Source organism: Euprymna scolopes, chromosome 13, assembly GCF_053919585.1.
Source record: "Euprymna scolopes isolate OS-2025 chromosome 13, ASM5391958v1, whole genome shotgun sequence".
Taxonomy (NCBI): Eukaryota; Metazoa; Mollusca; class Cephalopoda; order Sepiida; family Sepiolidae; genus Euprymna; species Euprymna scolopes.
The window spans coordinates 4743087-4757264 of NC_136494.1; the positions used below are offsets into that span (position 1 = coordinate 4743087).

Genomic DNA, 14178 nt, shown 5'->3' on the forward strand with positions numbered 1-14178 from the left:
GTAGCGAATAAGTTTTTTTCTATGTTGAAGTTTCTAAAGGTGAATTATTATAAAATTGGAAAAACTAAGAGTGTTAGAGATTTCCAAATGCTTTCCTTGGCGTTTTATAACAAGGGTAATTATTTCTGATACTCATTTGTCAAACAATAAATTTTGTCATAACATAATTTATCTCAAAATTTCCATTTATATTATTGCTCTATCTCACATATTGAGCTTTGTTTATCTGCTTGGGATCGTCTTATAAATATTGATACTAATTTTTATATGGACTTTATTTACAGTATTATACAACCTGTATTCTTACTGCACTTCAGTATTTCATGCTTATATACTAGTGTTGGGACAATCGGAACAGGAAATGGGAACAATCGGAACTTTTAGGGATATTATTATCAGTATTGGAAACATTTGATTTGTGCCTATTTTCCGATGCCAAAAACGATTTTTTTTAATTGTATTTATATTTGATTTTGTTTAAAGCAAAATCTTTCACTGTTGGTAGTAACAATAAATATTTGATTTTAAATTACCAGTAAAATCTATAGATTATCCCTCATAAGTGTATTTTTATGTTTGAGAAAATATATACACATTTAACGCATGTTTTTATGGTAATTGGACCCCCCCCCAAAAAAAAAAAAAAAAACTATACTTAAATATTTAGAGATTTATAAAGATTCAGAATCGGTAAATGCTTTGAAATCAGGAATTTAGTACGGAATGCGCAATTGTATCAAAATCGGGAAAATATAGAAATCGTTCCATCACTAATATATATATATATATATATATATATATATATATATATATATCTCTTAACCAAAAATTTTAATATATTCAAATATATCAAAATTCGGTAATTGTTCATATTCCAATAAAATGACTCAATAAGCTTTATGATTATCAATTCTTATAATCGGGCATTCATATATTTTCACAAAATTCAGACAAAGATCAAAATGAGAGCATCAAGTTGCATATTTTCATATTCGTTACAATTGTTTCGTGACTATTCAAACAATTTTAAACATTGTCATTCAAAAATATTCCAAAACAGCCTCTCTTCAGATGATGAAACACATTATTTAATATATATAAGAACACATTTTGAATCCGCATTTAAGAGATCAAGCAGTTAAACCTACCTACACCTCTTTCTTCAAAGTTTTTTTTTGTTTAATTATTTTCCGTTTGCCATGGTCTTGATTTTGTGAAAATATTTTTTTTTTAATTTATGAAAACAGGTTTCCATTTTAAAGTACTTCTTCAATTTTTTTAGACGTAGTGTGTGTAAAGTTTCAGCATGAAAAAAAAAAAAAAAAAAAAAAAATCTAATGTTTATTTTCTTTGTTTTCTCGCAATACCTATTTACTCGCAGTTCCCAACTCCAAGTCATTTCAATCTTTTGTTAATCGTCAAAAAGGTATTATTGTAGATCGACATCCTCAGTTAAATCACTCCTCAATCTTCTTTTTTAGACATATGAACACGACTAAAACCTTGGCGAACAAAAGAAAAGTTATTTTAGAATTTAAAGTGGGGGATCACTTTAGCATAAAAATTTCATGAGACATGCTACTGTTTTAGGATAGCTAACAACTTAATTTTGTTTTTAATTGTTTTTGCTCTGGGTGATACATTCTGTATGTCGTTCTTTGGGGGGGGGCAGATTTTTTTGGGTTTTTTTTTGTGATTATGTGTGATCACTACTGAACAGTAGAGATTACATTGGATAATAAAGGTCTTAATATCAGGAAAACTACTTGCCTGCCCTGGTTTTAAATGTGATATTCATTTTCAGCAGACTCGAAAACCTATGCAAATCATTTTAAAGACGAGTGTTGAGTTGGAAAGTAAAAATCGACTTTTTATTTGTTTTGTTCTTTCATCTGTTATATAATATATAAAAGTGAACACGTCTGTATGTGTGTGCATTTTCCTATGCAATAACTATAAATTTTAAGTCTACAGACTCGAAATTTGATATACAGGGTACTGAGATTTGGGAAAAGCTATGGATCGGTTTTCGGCCGGAAATTTGGCTGTTAAGGGGTCAAAGTTCAACAATTTGACCTTTGAGAACTCTACCAAACTCCGACAATTTTGGGACTTGAAATTTTAGATATAGGTTTTTGGACATGGATCTAACTTAACTTGATTGGAGACCAAAACAAATGTTAAGGGGTCATAATAGGGGTCAAAATTTTAAAAAATTTGATCTCTACGGTCTACCAAATTACTCAGACAATTTCTGGTCTAAACATTTGAAATTTTACATAAAGGGTATTCAGAGATAGGGCAAACTTTTCAATTGGTTTGGGTCGAAAATTTGTAGTTACCAATATATAAATGTATGTATGTATGTATGTTTGCATGTCTGCTTTAAACTTTCGACAGAGGTGACGGATTTTACCAAGATCAGTATCGTTTTGAAGTTCAACCTTGCAGACGACAAATATCGAAAAATTGGCTAAAAACATTAATATCTTCACCTTCAACTGGGCACTTTTCTACAGGGGGGGGGGGTCGCTTTTTTCGCCAGTATTTTTTAAAGTTATCTTCTCCTTTCGATTGTCTAGCCTTAATTTAAACATAAGTCCGGTTTGGCGGTGGTCATAACAGCAAAGATGTCAGGTTTTTCCCCCCACCGTTCTTTTCCTCCTTTGCGGTACAGGTTAGAGCCTGCCTTCCTACTACCACTTTTTTTTTTTTTTCCACAACATACACATCCAAACACCCGGGCAACTCCAAGCTGAAATGCTAGTAAAAAATAAAATAAATATTACTAAAGGCAAGATAAGTTACTCTTTTACCTAACTGGGTAGGTTTTTCATGTTTTTATTTAATGTTTATTCGGCTTGAAAACCAAGCAATATCAACTGGTAAGTGACCACAGGAAAAAAAAATGTCCGCAAAGTACTTGTTAGATATTTTATTTTTGAAACCCCAAAAAACAAATATAACTGAATTTTACTTGTTTGGGTGCTTATGCAGAGAACTTAAAAAAAATGTTATTTTTTACTGTGATGTGACAAACAAATATTAATATCATTCAAAAAGCAAATCTGCGACCGATTTAAATGAGACCCCTAAAAACTTAGAGTTCTCGGAGTTCTGCTGTATTTAAAACGGTAACATTTACCTTATATTTACGAGGGGTGTTCAATAAGTAATGCCCCTGACCCACTTCCAATTGTCTGATCTAGCTGCAATTTTGCATGTGCAATGATTTATATCCCTACGGGTTGTGCGGCGAATTACAATTCTGAACTAATTGTGGTTTCTGTTTTATAGGTGTTTGAACCGAGTCAGGTATAAAATGGAGCCTGTTGAATGTCGAGTAGTGATCCGGTTTTTGTATTTGAAAGGACGCACACCACAGGAGACTTTTGATGAAATGAAAGAAACTTAGTGATAATGTCCCATCATAGGACCTTGTAAAATGCTGGCATCGTGAATTCAAACATGGCTGGAAGTCTGTGGAAACAGCTCCCAGACATGGTCGGCTCCGTTCTGCCATTGATGAGGCATCTGTCCGTCAAGTTGAGGCTGCCATTTTGGAAGATCGGCGCATTACTATTCGCCAAATAGCCCAAGATGTCAAGATTAGTACAGGGTCTGTGGAAACTATCATTCATTACCATTTGCATAAGGTGTCCGCCAGATGGATTCCCAGGTTGCTCACACCATTCCAGAAGCGAAAACGTGTAGAGTGCTCGAGGATGAATTTGGAGATGTGCCAAGAAGATGAGTCAAAGTTTTTCAAAAAACTGATTACACAGGATGAAACCTGGGTCCATCACTATGATCCAGAGACCAAAGCCCAGTCAATGCAGTGGAAGCACTTGGACTCACCACCTCCAAAGAAGGCAAGGGTGTAGCCCTCCGCTGGCAAGGTCAGGCTCACAGTCTTCTGGGACCAGGACGGAGTAGTGATGACAGATTTCCTGGCAAAGGCTACCATAATTACAGGAGCCTATTATGCTTCACTTTTGAGGAAATTAAGGGAAGCTATCAAAATCAAGAGGCAGGGCAAGATCAGCAAAGGAACCCTCCTCCTGCAGGACAACGCTCCGGTCCACAACTTGCATGTCGCCAGATCAGAAGCACGGGCGTGTGGTTATGAAATCCTACCCCATCCTCCCTACTCTCCTGACCTTGCACCCTCTGACTTTCACCTCTTCCCAGCCATGAAGTTGTTTTTGAAAGGAAAGCGTTTCCCAGATGATGCGGCCTTGATTTCTGAAGTCATTGGAGGACCAACCTGGGGTGTTCTACAAAAACGGTCTCCAGAGCTGCATCAAACAATGGGAGAAATGCATAACTCTGGGTGGTTCCTATGTAGAGAAAGACTAATAACTGTACCAAGTTTCGTTGCTCTACTGCTATGGGAAGTGGGTCAGGAGCATTACTTATTGCACGCCCCTTGTATATATATACGAAAATGATCCAACATTCAAATTCTAAAATATATTTCTTCTTTTTGACAAGTTCTCCAAGGTGTTCACACCTGACTTAAAGTAGAATTTTCTTTTTGGGTGGCGGAACTGAGGGTGACGGTTTAAAAATCTATAAATTGACTGTTGGACAGAAACGAATTACTTTGTGACCCTTCGAAATTTGTAGCATTGAAGCTGTCGAATAAAAATTGAGTAAGACAGGTGCTCAGCTGAGCTTCAATCTATGCTCCCCTCCCCGTAAAGCAATGCTTTACTAAAGCATTAACAAAAACTCGTTTAGTTACAATCACTGTCAATAATTTTCCTCTCACCCTCCCTCACCTTCCATAAGCGAAATTTCCATGGGCAAATTTTTTCTTAGAACTATCTGTCTGTGGAACAAAATACAGCAGGATTGTTTCCCCAGTTGATTACATGGTCGCTTTTGAGTCCAATGTAAACAAATTCTTGTTGAGTCGTCTCGTCCTCTTAATCAGATTCTGCCAAACTTTCAACATCATTACCAATCATCAGTATTGTCTCACCGACGAAAGATTTATTTTCGTAACCAGGTCAGAATTCTGAAATATTTGGATGTTTTTTGTTTTTGTTTTGAGGTTTGTGTGTTTTGTTTTTTATTTTTAAATATACGAAAGTTTGGAATAGATTTTTTATTTTTAATAAAACACAAACATGTATTATTGAAATGGGTGTGAATTTTGAGAAAACTTTAAAAAGTTTCAATCTTCGTAATAAAGTAAAAAAAAAAAAAAAAAAAAAATTGTAACGAATGAATGAAATTTGTCAAAATTTTAAATCACGCGTGAGTTTTCATTTTTAGGGGAACCATGCATTCAAAGATTTCAGAATTCTGGCTTTGTTACGAGAACAAAGGAAAAAAAATCGATTTTTCGATTTGATCCTGAAATTGCATTTTTTTGTTCCAAATGTCCAAACTGAAAACCAAAAACACTTGGGTGCTTGTTAAGATAGATTCGACAGATCGATTTTTTAATGTCGTTTTAAGCAAAAACAACAGTACTTACTTGTCATGTCGAAAATAATATATCCCAAAATTACGAAAATTCATCAAGCAGAATATTTTTTTTACAAGGAAGTCACCACTTATCAAAGCCCGGAGGCCACTCGGGGATAAGGGTTATTGCGTGTACAGTAATCAATGGGACAATATCGTAGTAATCGCTAGTAATGGAGATAAGCCACTTTATCAGATCTCCATTACTAGCGATTACTACGATATTGTCCCATTGATTACTGTACACGCAATAACCCTTATCTCCGAGTGGCCTCCGGGCCTTGATAAGTGGTGACTTCCTTGTAAAAAAAATATTCTGCTTGATGAATTTTCGTAATTTTGGGATATATCACTATTTTCGACATTTTTTTACGGAAAATTGGGGAAACTACATTTTCTCTAGATGTAAACACCTTGAATATTGCGAATACAGGGGGGGCATACTTTTCCCTTTTCGTCATTTCAATGGCAGACTTTTAAGACCATAGCGAGCGACTTTTTTTTTTTTTTTAAATTTTTTTTTAAAAAATTTTTTTTTTACTAAAAACAATAGATGTTCTTGTTCTACTCGATGAATTTTCGTAATTTTGGATATTATTTTCGACATAATTAGGAAAGTACTGTTTTTGCTTAAAACGACATATTTAAAAAATCGATCCGTCGACTATCTTAACAAGCACCAAAAGTTATACCTGTGCCAATCTTACGATTCGTAAACACAGGTGAAAATTACACAGTAAATTTTCTTGCGTTTGGTAATAGTTATTTATTGTTTTGTCTCTTCACACCTAATTTTTATGTTAACAATCGCAGTATTTGTTATCATTGGACTTGGAGACGACCATATCGTAGTTTTTAGGAAATGTGTTCCGTTCCGTTCCACAGGTTCGAAACTGTTCATGAAAATTAACATTTGGTTTTAGAGATAAGGAAAATCGCCACGCTTTCTATTCAGAAAGTGAGGGATCAGTTTACTTTATTTTCCGTGCTTGTTCAGCCAGAATTTAAAAAAAAAAAAAAATAATAAATAAATCAATTTTTACGAGGAAACGAAAACGATGTATCTTGCTCCGCCATATTTAATAAAGGGAGACAATTCAATTCAAACTACCGAAATTTTATAACTAGCCTTGTAATAACTATATTATTAATCGCTAAAAACACACACACATAAATAAAATATTTATATATATAAATAAAATAAATACTTGATCCATCCATTGACGCTATTTTTAGAATATGTCATTTTAAGATAAATATTTTTTTCTGTGTTAATCTGGATCAGAACCTTATAATATAAGGTTCTTATCTATTCCTATAGTAAAGGAAGGGAACATCCAATTTTAAGTTCACTTTCCGAGCATTTTAAGGGTATTCACAAATCGGAAAAAAACAACTTATTTTTATTTACAACGTGGGGGCAAAGGGTAAAACTTTTACAAACCAACACCACAATTTCATCCCAAGTACAACTGAACTAAAGATACTTTTCGAGTGATCTTTATTTTATTGATTTTTATTGTTTTTATTATAATCATTTTTTAATCTGTTTATTTTAACTGCTTAAAATTTGTTAAAAACTGTTTTCACTTTCGAAAAATAAAACTAGATAAATATTTTGTGATATGTAAATTCTTAAAGAAAGCAAAAATGGTCATAAACATTTTACAAATTCGAAATGAACGAATGGTAAACGTTATTTAAACGAAACATTTTTGTCACATTCGAAACCTCACTCAGGTCACCCATACTGTTTTGTCTGATCAAGATATGGTTCGATTCAACCCTAGGAGTCCACCCTACCTAGGAGGTCACCCTACCAGGCATTACCTTCTCCTTCGAGAGTAGAGTTGACTTTGCCAGTCGCTTGAGTTAATGTCGATGAATTTGTTTTCGGCGGTGCTTCTACAGAATTTGGACTGACCCAACCTAATACTACATATAATAATTGAAGGATCAAGGAGGATGTAAGGATCATGGAGGGAGAGCACTAAGCAGACCTCCACTGAAAGAGTGCAAAGAGGACTGGAACATGGAGAAGGTTTATTACCAGCCAAATTCCAGTAAAGATGGATATTTGTTACCCTTAGTGTTCTTCAGGTCGTATGGCCAGACTATATTTTTAGCGCCACCTGGTGTTACGTCCAGCCCTTATACAGGGGGGGGGGTAAATAATCGACAATTACAATATGAGTAAAACGTTTAGTTTTTCACTATAATTAAATGAAAACTACACTGTAATTAGTCCTGTAGACGGTAAACTGATTAAGAAAAGCATATATTTTGAAGATTAGGAGATCTCAAATAAAATGTTTTTTATTTTGATAAAATAATTCAAAATTATTTTAATTTAATTCTGAAAAAATCAGACTAAGATTGAAATAAAGCACCTGTAAAAAAAAAAATAAAATAAAGAAAAAAAAAGACTAAAAAAAATGATAGTCAAAGGCATTAAAAAAAAAAAATCACAAAAACGAATGATTTTACGGACGATAAAGATATTGAAAAAAAGTAATAAATATAAAAAAAAATGTAGAGTTAAGAAATAATTAAAAGAGACAATAAAATACGAGATCCATTGTTTAAAGTGACTAAGTCTTAATAAATAATGTAAACAATGATAAAAATGTAAACAAAATCGATAACATTCTTCTTTTTTCTGTCGTTCTCCCGATAAGATCGTGCTTATTTAATATTCCTTATTTGAAAAATAACTTTTATTCATATTTAAAATGATTTTCAATAATTTTTTTAAGAATAAAAAAGTGAAAATTTAAAATCCGAGGTGTCCTTTTTTTTTTATTATTGTTAATTGTATTCTATCCATCTATAAAGAGAAGTTAAATTTCTAGATTAAAATCACATCACTTCGAAACCTCCCCAAAATAGATTCCACTATTTTTAGGCGATTACGTGCAAAATGCCATGAAAAACCAAACAATCTTTTTAAAATAACTTTAGAACTTACACAACTTTGAACAAAATGATTCCCCATTTCCAGGAAATTTTAACGTTTTAGGGCAGTTAACCAATAACCATTTTTTTTTAGGTGTTCACACATAATCGCCTAAAATAGTAGAATCTTTTAAAAGATTATCTAATTACATAATATAAACAGAACAGCACACAATGAAAAAAATAAACAAAAGCCATGGCCCAAAACATTCTTCTGTCATTCTCGAATGTTTTTTTTTTTAAATATAATTTTCATTTCTTCATATTTAAAAACAATGACATTGTATAGCAAAATTAGCTTAAAAATAACGAACATTTGAAGAATACACGAAGTGTCTTTTTTTTTTTTTTTTTTTTTTTAATTGTATTATTTTATCCATTTGTTTATGAAGGAAAAAACCCCCGGTAAATTTATACAAACACCGTGACAGCGAATTAACCCTAACCCTAACGCTGTCACGGTGTTTGTATAATAATACCAAAACCCCAAACAAGTCCCTTAAAATAACTCGTTAATAATGCTATTTTTTTTTTTTTTCATATACTGCCTAACCCGGATAGAAGAGACTTCTTACCCGGCGGAGATATACAACTCTCTTATATCCGAGCTACAACACAGGCTCTAATTTGGGACCAGAGAAATCTCATATCTATTTTTCTTATATTCGGGTTACACGGTATATTTAGGAATGCAGACGTAGTTATGACAAAAGATTAAAAAAAAATGGCCTTTAATTTTTTTATTCCATCATTTTTTTTATTTTTTTTAAATTAAAAAAAAACGTTCTAAAAAAGAAAACACACACGTGTTTTTTGTTTATATTGATTAACAGATTTGATTTTATATATCAGCAAAAAAAAAAAAAAAGAAAAAAAAAGTGTGGTTTATTTTCTAAAGACATTTTTGGCAGAAAAAAAAATCTTTAAAATAAATAAGTTGTTGTCTGCAATTATTGCGTAACAACAACAACCCAGACTCCGTGTTCTTTGTCAACTCGTAACTTTATCTTTTTGCCTTGGCAAACAAACACTGTTAGCATATGCCGTTCACCAAGCTTCAAAATATATATATATATATATATATATATACGAGAGAAAAAAAAAAAAAATCAAAACATTCTGTAATTCCTCACCTGGGCAGAGCAGCATCCTCCCATGTTCACGAAAAAGACTCGAATATTGTGACAAGTCTAAGACGGGTAGTTATCTCCCTTAATATAATTTTTTTTTTTTTTTTTTTTTTTTTTTTTTTTAGCTCATTAACTTTTCAAGAACTTTTTTGGGGGGGAAGATAGGTTATGCAATTTGTATTGAAATATTCGAATGTTTGTCACTGCATAGCTGGATGAGGTGGGGTGTGTTTTTATGGTCGTCACAAAGTTACGACTTAATTTTGCAAATACATTGGGTAGAAAAAATATCTAAATAATGAAAGGGTAATTTTTATTTTATTAATTTTTTTTAACTAAATTTAAAAAAAAGTTTACAACTAAAATAGATTCACACATATCCTTGATCTTTTGACTAAGAGCAAAATGTAGTATCTGTTCTGATAGTAAACTTCATCTTTTCTAACCGTAGTCAATAAATGACTAGATTGAGAGGCAGTTTAAATTTTTGTCCCAATCCAAGATTCTGAATCAGAATTCCCTCTATATTAAAAACAAAACTAAGAAAATCTGTATGATTTACGTACCTGTGAACAAACATATGATATTCCAAAAATCATGTAATTTGATCAAGTTGTTTTATTTTTATAAAGAAAATCATTTTCAAGTGATTAATGGGAATTCGTGGGCATTACAACATAAATTTAGTAAATATAAATTATTGATGAGTTATCTTCCTTTGTTCCTTGACATTTTTTTTCAAAACATTTAAAAATGAAGACTATTTTTTAGATAAACTTTAAAAGTATATTTTTTATTTCTTTTCATTCTGAAAAAAAAAAAGACATAATCAAAATATACATTTTTTTTTTAAAAACATATTTTATTAAAAATCATCTTTACTTTGAAATGCTTCTTTTCCACACTGGTTTTATTTCAAATTCCGAAGAAGAATCATTTTAAAGTAAAGACTATTTTTCTACAGTTTTTAAATTAAATTGGAATTACGTAAGTATTAATCAGAAGGGACTTTTTCTTGTTATAAACTGGCAAGACTTCTGCTAAAGAGAAAGCACAAGTCAAAAAGAAAAAAGTCTTAGTTAACATAACCATTTTTTGTTATTTTGCTAAGGTATGTTATTAACAACTGTCCGGTCAGCTGGGGTTAATCTGACCTTACGTCTAGTCTAAGTAATAACACTAATTAGATCTGACGAAAACTGGGAAAATTCACTGACAAGAGTTCTTCAGAGGTGGCTCAACATCTTACAGAGGGAAATTGAGCTCATGCGGCTCATGTATGCCATGTACATCTGACTGAAGCAATCAACACAGTTATAACTCTGAAGTGTTGGACCAATTCCTCTGTGTCAAAAGCAGCAGTAAAGGCAATCGTTTAAAGTTGCGGAGAACATCAGTTTGTAATACCAGCTCTGGTGTGATGGCAATGTTGTCAGTATTAGCTAATTAATTTTACAAACCTGAAATAGAAAATACTTAAGCATAAATAATGTCCCATGACTAACTAGACTGCACTTGAGTGCAAATATACACATTTATAAAATACACTGACAAATGCAAAGGACGTACAACATTTCACAATGACAAAACAATGCAAATGTTTATTAATTCACTATCTCTTAGATAGAACGGGGATATTCCACCAATGCTGGAATGTGTCCAACATGGGGAATAAATGTCCCCCTCTTCAGTTCCTTCAGTCCGCCACTGCAGTAGTCTCTACCATGAAAGGTAGGATGGTTTTTCTTACTCTTGAGGATTGTCTCCACCATGCAAGGTACGATTAGGGGCTACATTCTCCCACATGGAATTCAACTTACTGTAGAGGAAACATGCTTTTGTGTACCACTCTTTGCGTCTCACTGCCCTATGAGAAATAACCCATCAGTGTTTTTCTTTGTTATTCCCCGGCAGCAGAAAGAAGAGCTTCACGTACATGAAATATGGAACTGATTAAACAGACGTCATGCATTGTAAACTGTAATGGAATTCACCCAGACTTAGGGTTGAGCTGGCTCTAAATAAGTTTGGTGTGTCTTGTGTCAAGGCGGTTCATCCCCGACAATTGGAAGCTAAATACTCGGCATAATTCAGCCATCCGCAATTCCATCAGCAAACACCAAAAAAATGTGGTGGTCAGCGCTATTATTTCAATTCAAATTTTCACTCAGCTGCCTCAGTGGTTATCCCACCCACTAGCTGTGATTCGGGCTTGTAAATGAATTCTTCCACAGGGTGTCAAAGAATGTGACCAAACCAGAGGTCACCTTTTATAAAGAGTCTGTGTGATACTGCTAGTGTTGCAATCTTACATGGATGGTATGGTTTGACATTTAGTCAGAAAAACGGATGAATATGATGCAGCAAAAGCAGTACATGTCCAAAATATTCAGTGCATGGAGATTTTCTTTGTGCAGAGGCCAGGTCTTGCAGCTGTGCAGTGATATCGTGTGTATTAGTACTAAATATATCTTCAATTTTATTGCGAGTGTTATCTCTTGTTGAAACCACAGTCTATTTTGGATGCAGCAGAAGGCTGTGTGAACAGGATTGATAAAGATCATCTGTACTTTGCCCTGCATCTGTACTGTTTGAGCCCAGATACTTCAAATGCTCAACTTCCTTGACAATGATGCTGTTAAGAATGATAGGGGGCTCTGTAAGAAACAAAGTAGTAAGCTGACAGAGCCATTGTTTTTAGAGGCATTGACCATCATATCCATCCACTCACTTAGCTATGGTATTGACATTATCCAATACCTGCTTGAAATCAGATTACATTTTGCTGAAGATAGCAACATAGTCTGGAGATTGCAGGTTACTAATGGAACAATCATGTCCAATCTGCATACAAGCAAAGCCCATCATGTCCCACTCAAGGATCCTGTCAATAATGTAGTTGAACAAGACAGGAGAATGAACAGAACTTTGGCAGAGAACAGTTTGCACATTAAAGAATTTTGATTGATCTCCATAAGAACAGACTTTTGTTTGGATGTGTGAATAAAAGGCTTTTGGCAGATTAAGTTGCTTTCGGGGAAATCCATCATGGCTTATTATGTCTGAAAGACTTTCGCGATCAAGAGTTTGGAAATTTTATTTCTTAACCTGTTAAGCAGTGTCAGTGTGGTGGTGGTGATGGGTCAAACTTTTTTACCTAACTGTCCATCACCTTATGAGTTATCATCATCACCATCACCATTACCATCATCATCATCATTGCTACATTCTATTTGGCATTTTGGTGAGGCACTTAGCAGTCGGACAAAGAGAAAGGAGAGGGCTGAAGGTTGGTTGGGTGTTTAGCGAGGTCCGTTTGTCGTGGTGAATACTCAGCATGTATCATTTGTCTTTTTGACATCACCCGGTTTTATGCTCTCTGCGTGAGTCGATATGTAAATTAGCTTAACTCTCACAGATAGATTTCTTCTCTGCTACAGGTGTTTAGGGATGGAATTCCTTTGTATCGCATCCATTTTAAAATCAGTAGAAGAAGGCGGTCCATACAGAGAAATCAACTTTTTTCTATTGATAAATCTACTTGATTTATCAACATATATATTTAGATTTTTCTTTAAGCAAAAACCAAGTAGAATCCATCATGGCTTATTATTTCTCAAAGACTCTCATGATCACTAGAGTCGAATGCTGCAGTAAAGTCAATTAAGCATAACAGTTGACTGCTAATATAATGCTGTTTCAAAATTTGCCCAAGTGAAAAAATCTGATCATTCCAGCCCTGACCTCATCGAAAGCCGGATTGGTATGCCTGAGTTTAAAGGCTTTTGTGTTTGAAAACGCCATTGGAAGATGATCGAAATTTTTTTTTTAATGCAATCAGACTTATTCCATGATATTTGCTTGATATATGATCAATTTTTTATAGAAAGAGAGGAGAATTATGTTATCCAGTCCTGAGGCATTTCTTCTGAGCACCAAACACACTAAGTATTTGATGTAACCACCTGGCCATCAGATCAGGGCAACATTTGCATGTTTCTGTTGGAAGATCATCCAAATGCAATCACCATATCACTGGACAGGATGTAGCGAACAATAAAATTATTAAAGTTTAAAAAAAAAAATAACTTCGATAAGGATGTGCACGTTAAGTACTACAGCAGTTGCCACTTTTTGGCACAGATCAATTGTAACCCAACATGGACCTACATAGTTTTTAATATTTCAGCTGCTGCTATGATAAAAAATATTGTTGCCATGTATAGGTCAGTGCATCAACTACTAGTCTCTCTCTATTGGACAAGGTTTCCAATTTAATAGGTATTGCACTGTCCATAAATTTCAACCCCTGTCTCATCGCCACAATGTTGCATCCTTGTGATTATTTTACAAGTACTTAATGGTATGTGCTCTGGCAAACTCGTAGCAGTAGTGCTTTCTGAATGTAAATTTCCCCACTTAACCTGACAAGCAGCAAAATCCCACACCTTTAATGTAGAGGTCACCAATGCTATGTTTCTTCCTCAAACTACTAAGACCGCTCAATAATAAGAGTTAAATAAGTTTGTTAAGTGGACAGTGAGACAACCTCGTGATGATTAGTAACAATGGCTGAAACTGGGCAGAATTTAATTATTTAAAAGCACAGCTCCAC

General features: G+C 33.7%; 1 protein-coding gene across 2 annotated transcripts in view; it reads right to left on the reverse strand.

Moving 5' to 3' along the window:
• Nucleotides 1-14178, reverse strand: part of LOC145291924 (serine incorporator 5-like) — a 317833-nt gene that overhangs the window by 175692 nt on the left and 127963 nt on the right. The window contains exon 1 of one of the 2 annotated variants that reach the window (XM_080137781.1): nucleotides 9567-9676. The exons of the other annotated variant lie outside the window; for it this stretch is intronic. Within the exon in view, the coding sequence (XP_079993907.1) occupies nucleotides 9567-9590 (24 nt within the window). The 5' untranslated portion in view covers nucleotides 9591-9676. Of the gene's footprint in view, nucleotides 1-9566; nucleotides 9677-14178 lie in introns of those variants that run through there. 2 annotated transcript variants of the gene reach the window in all.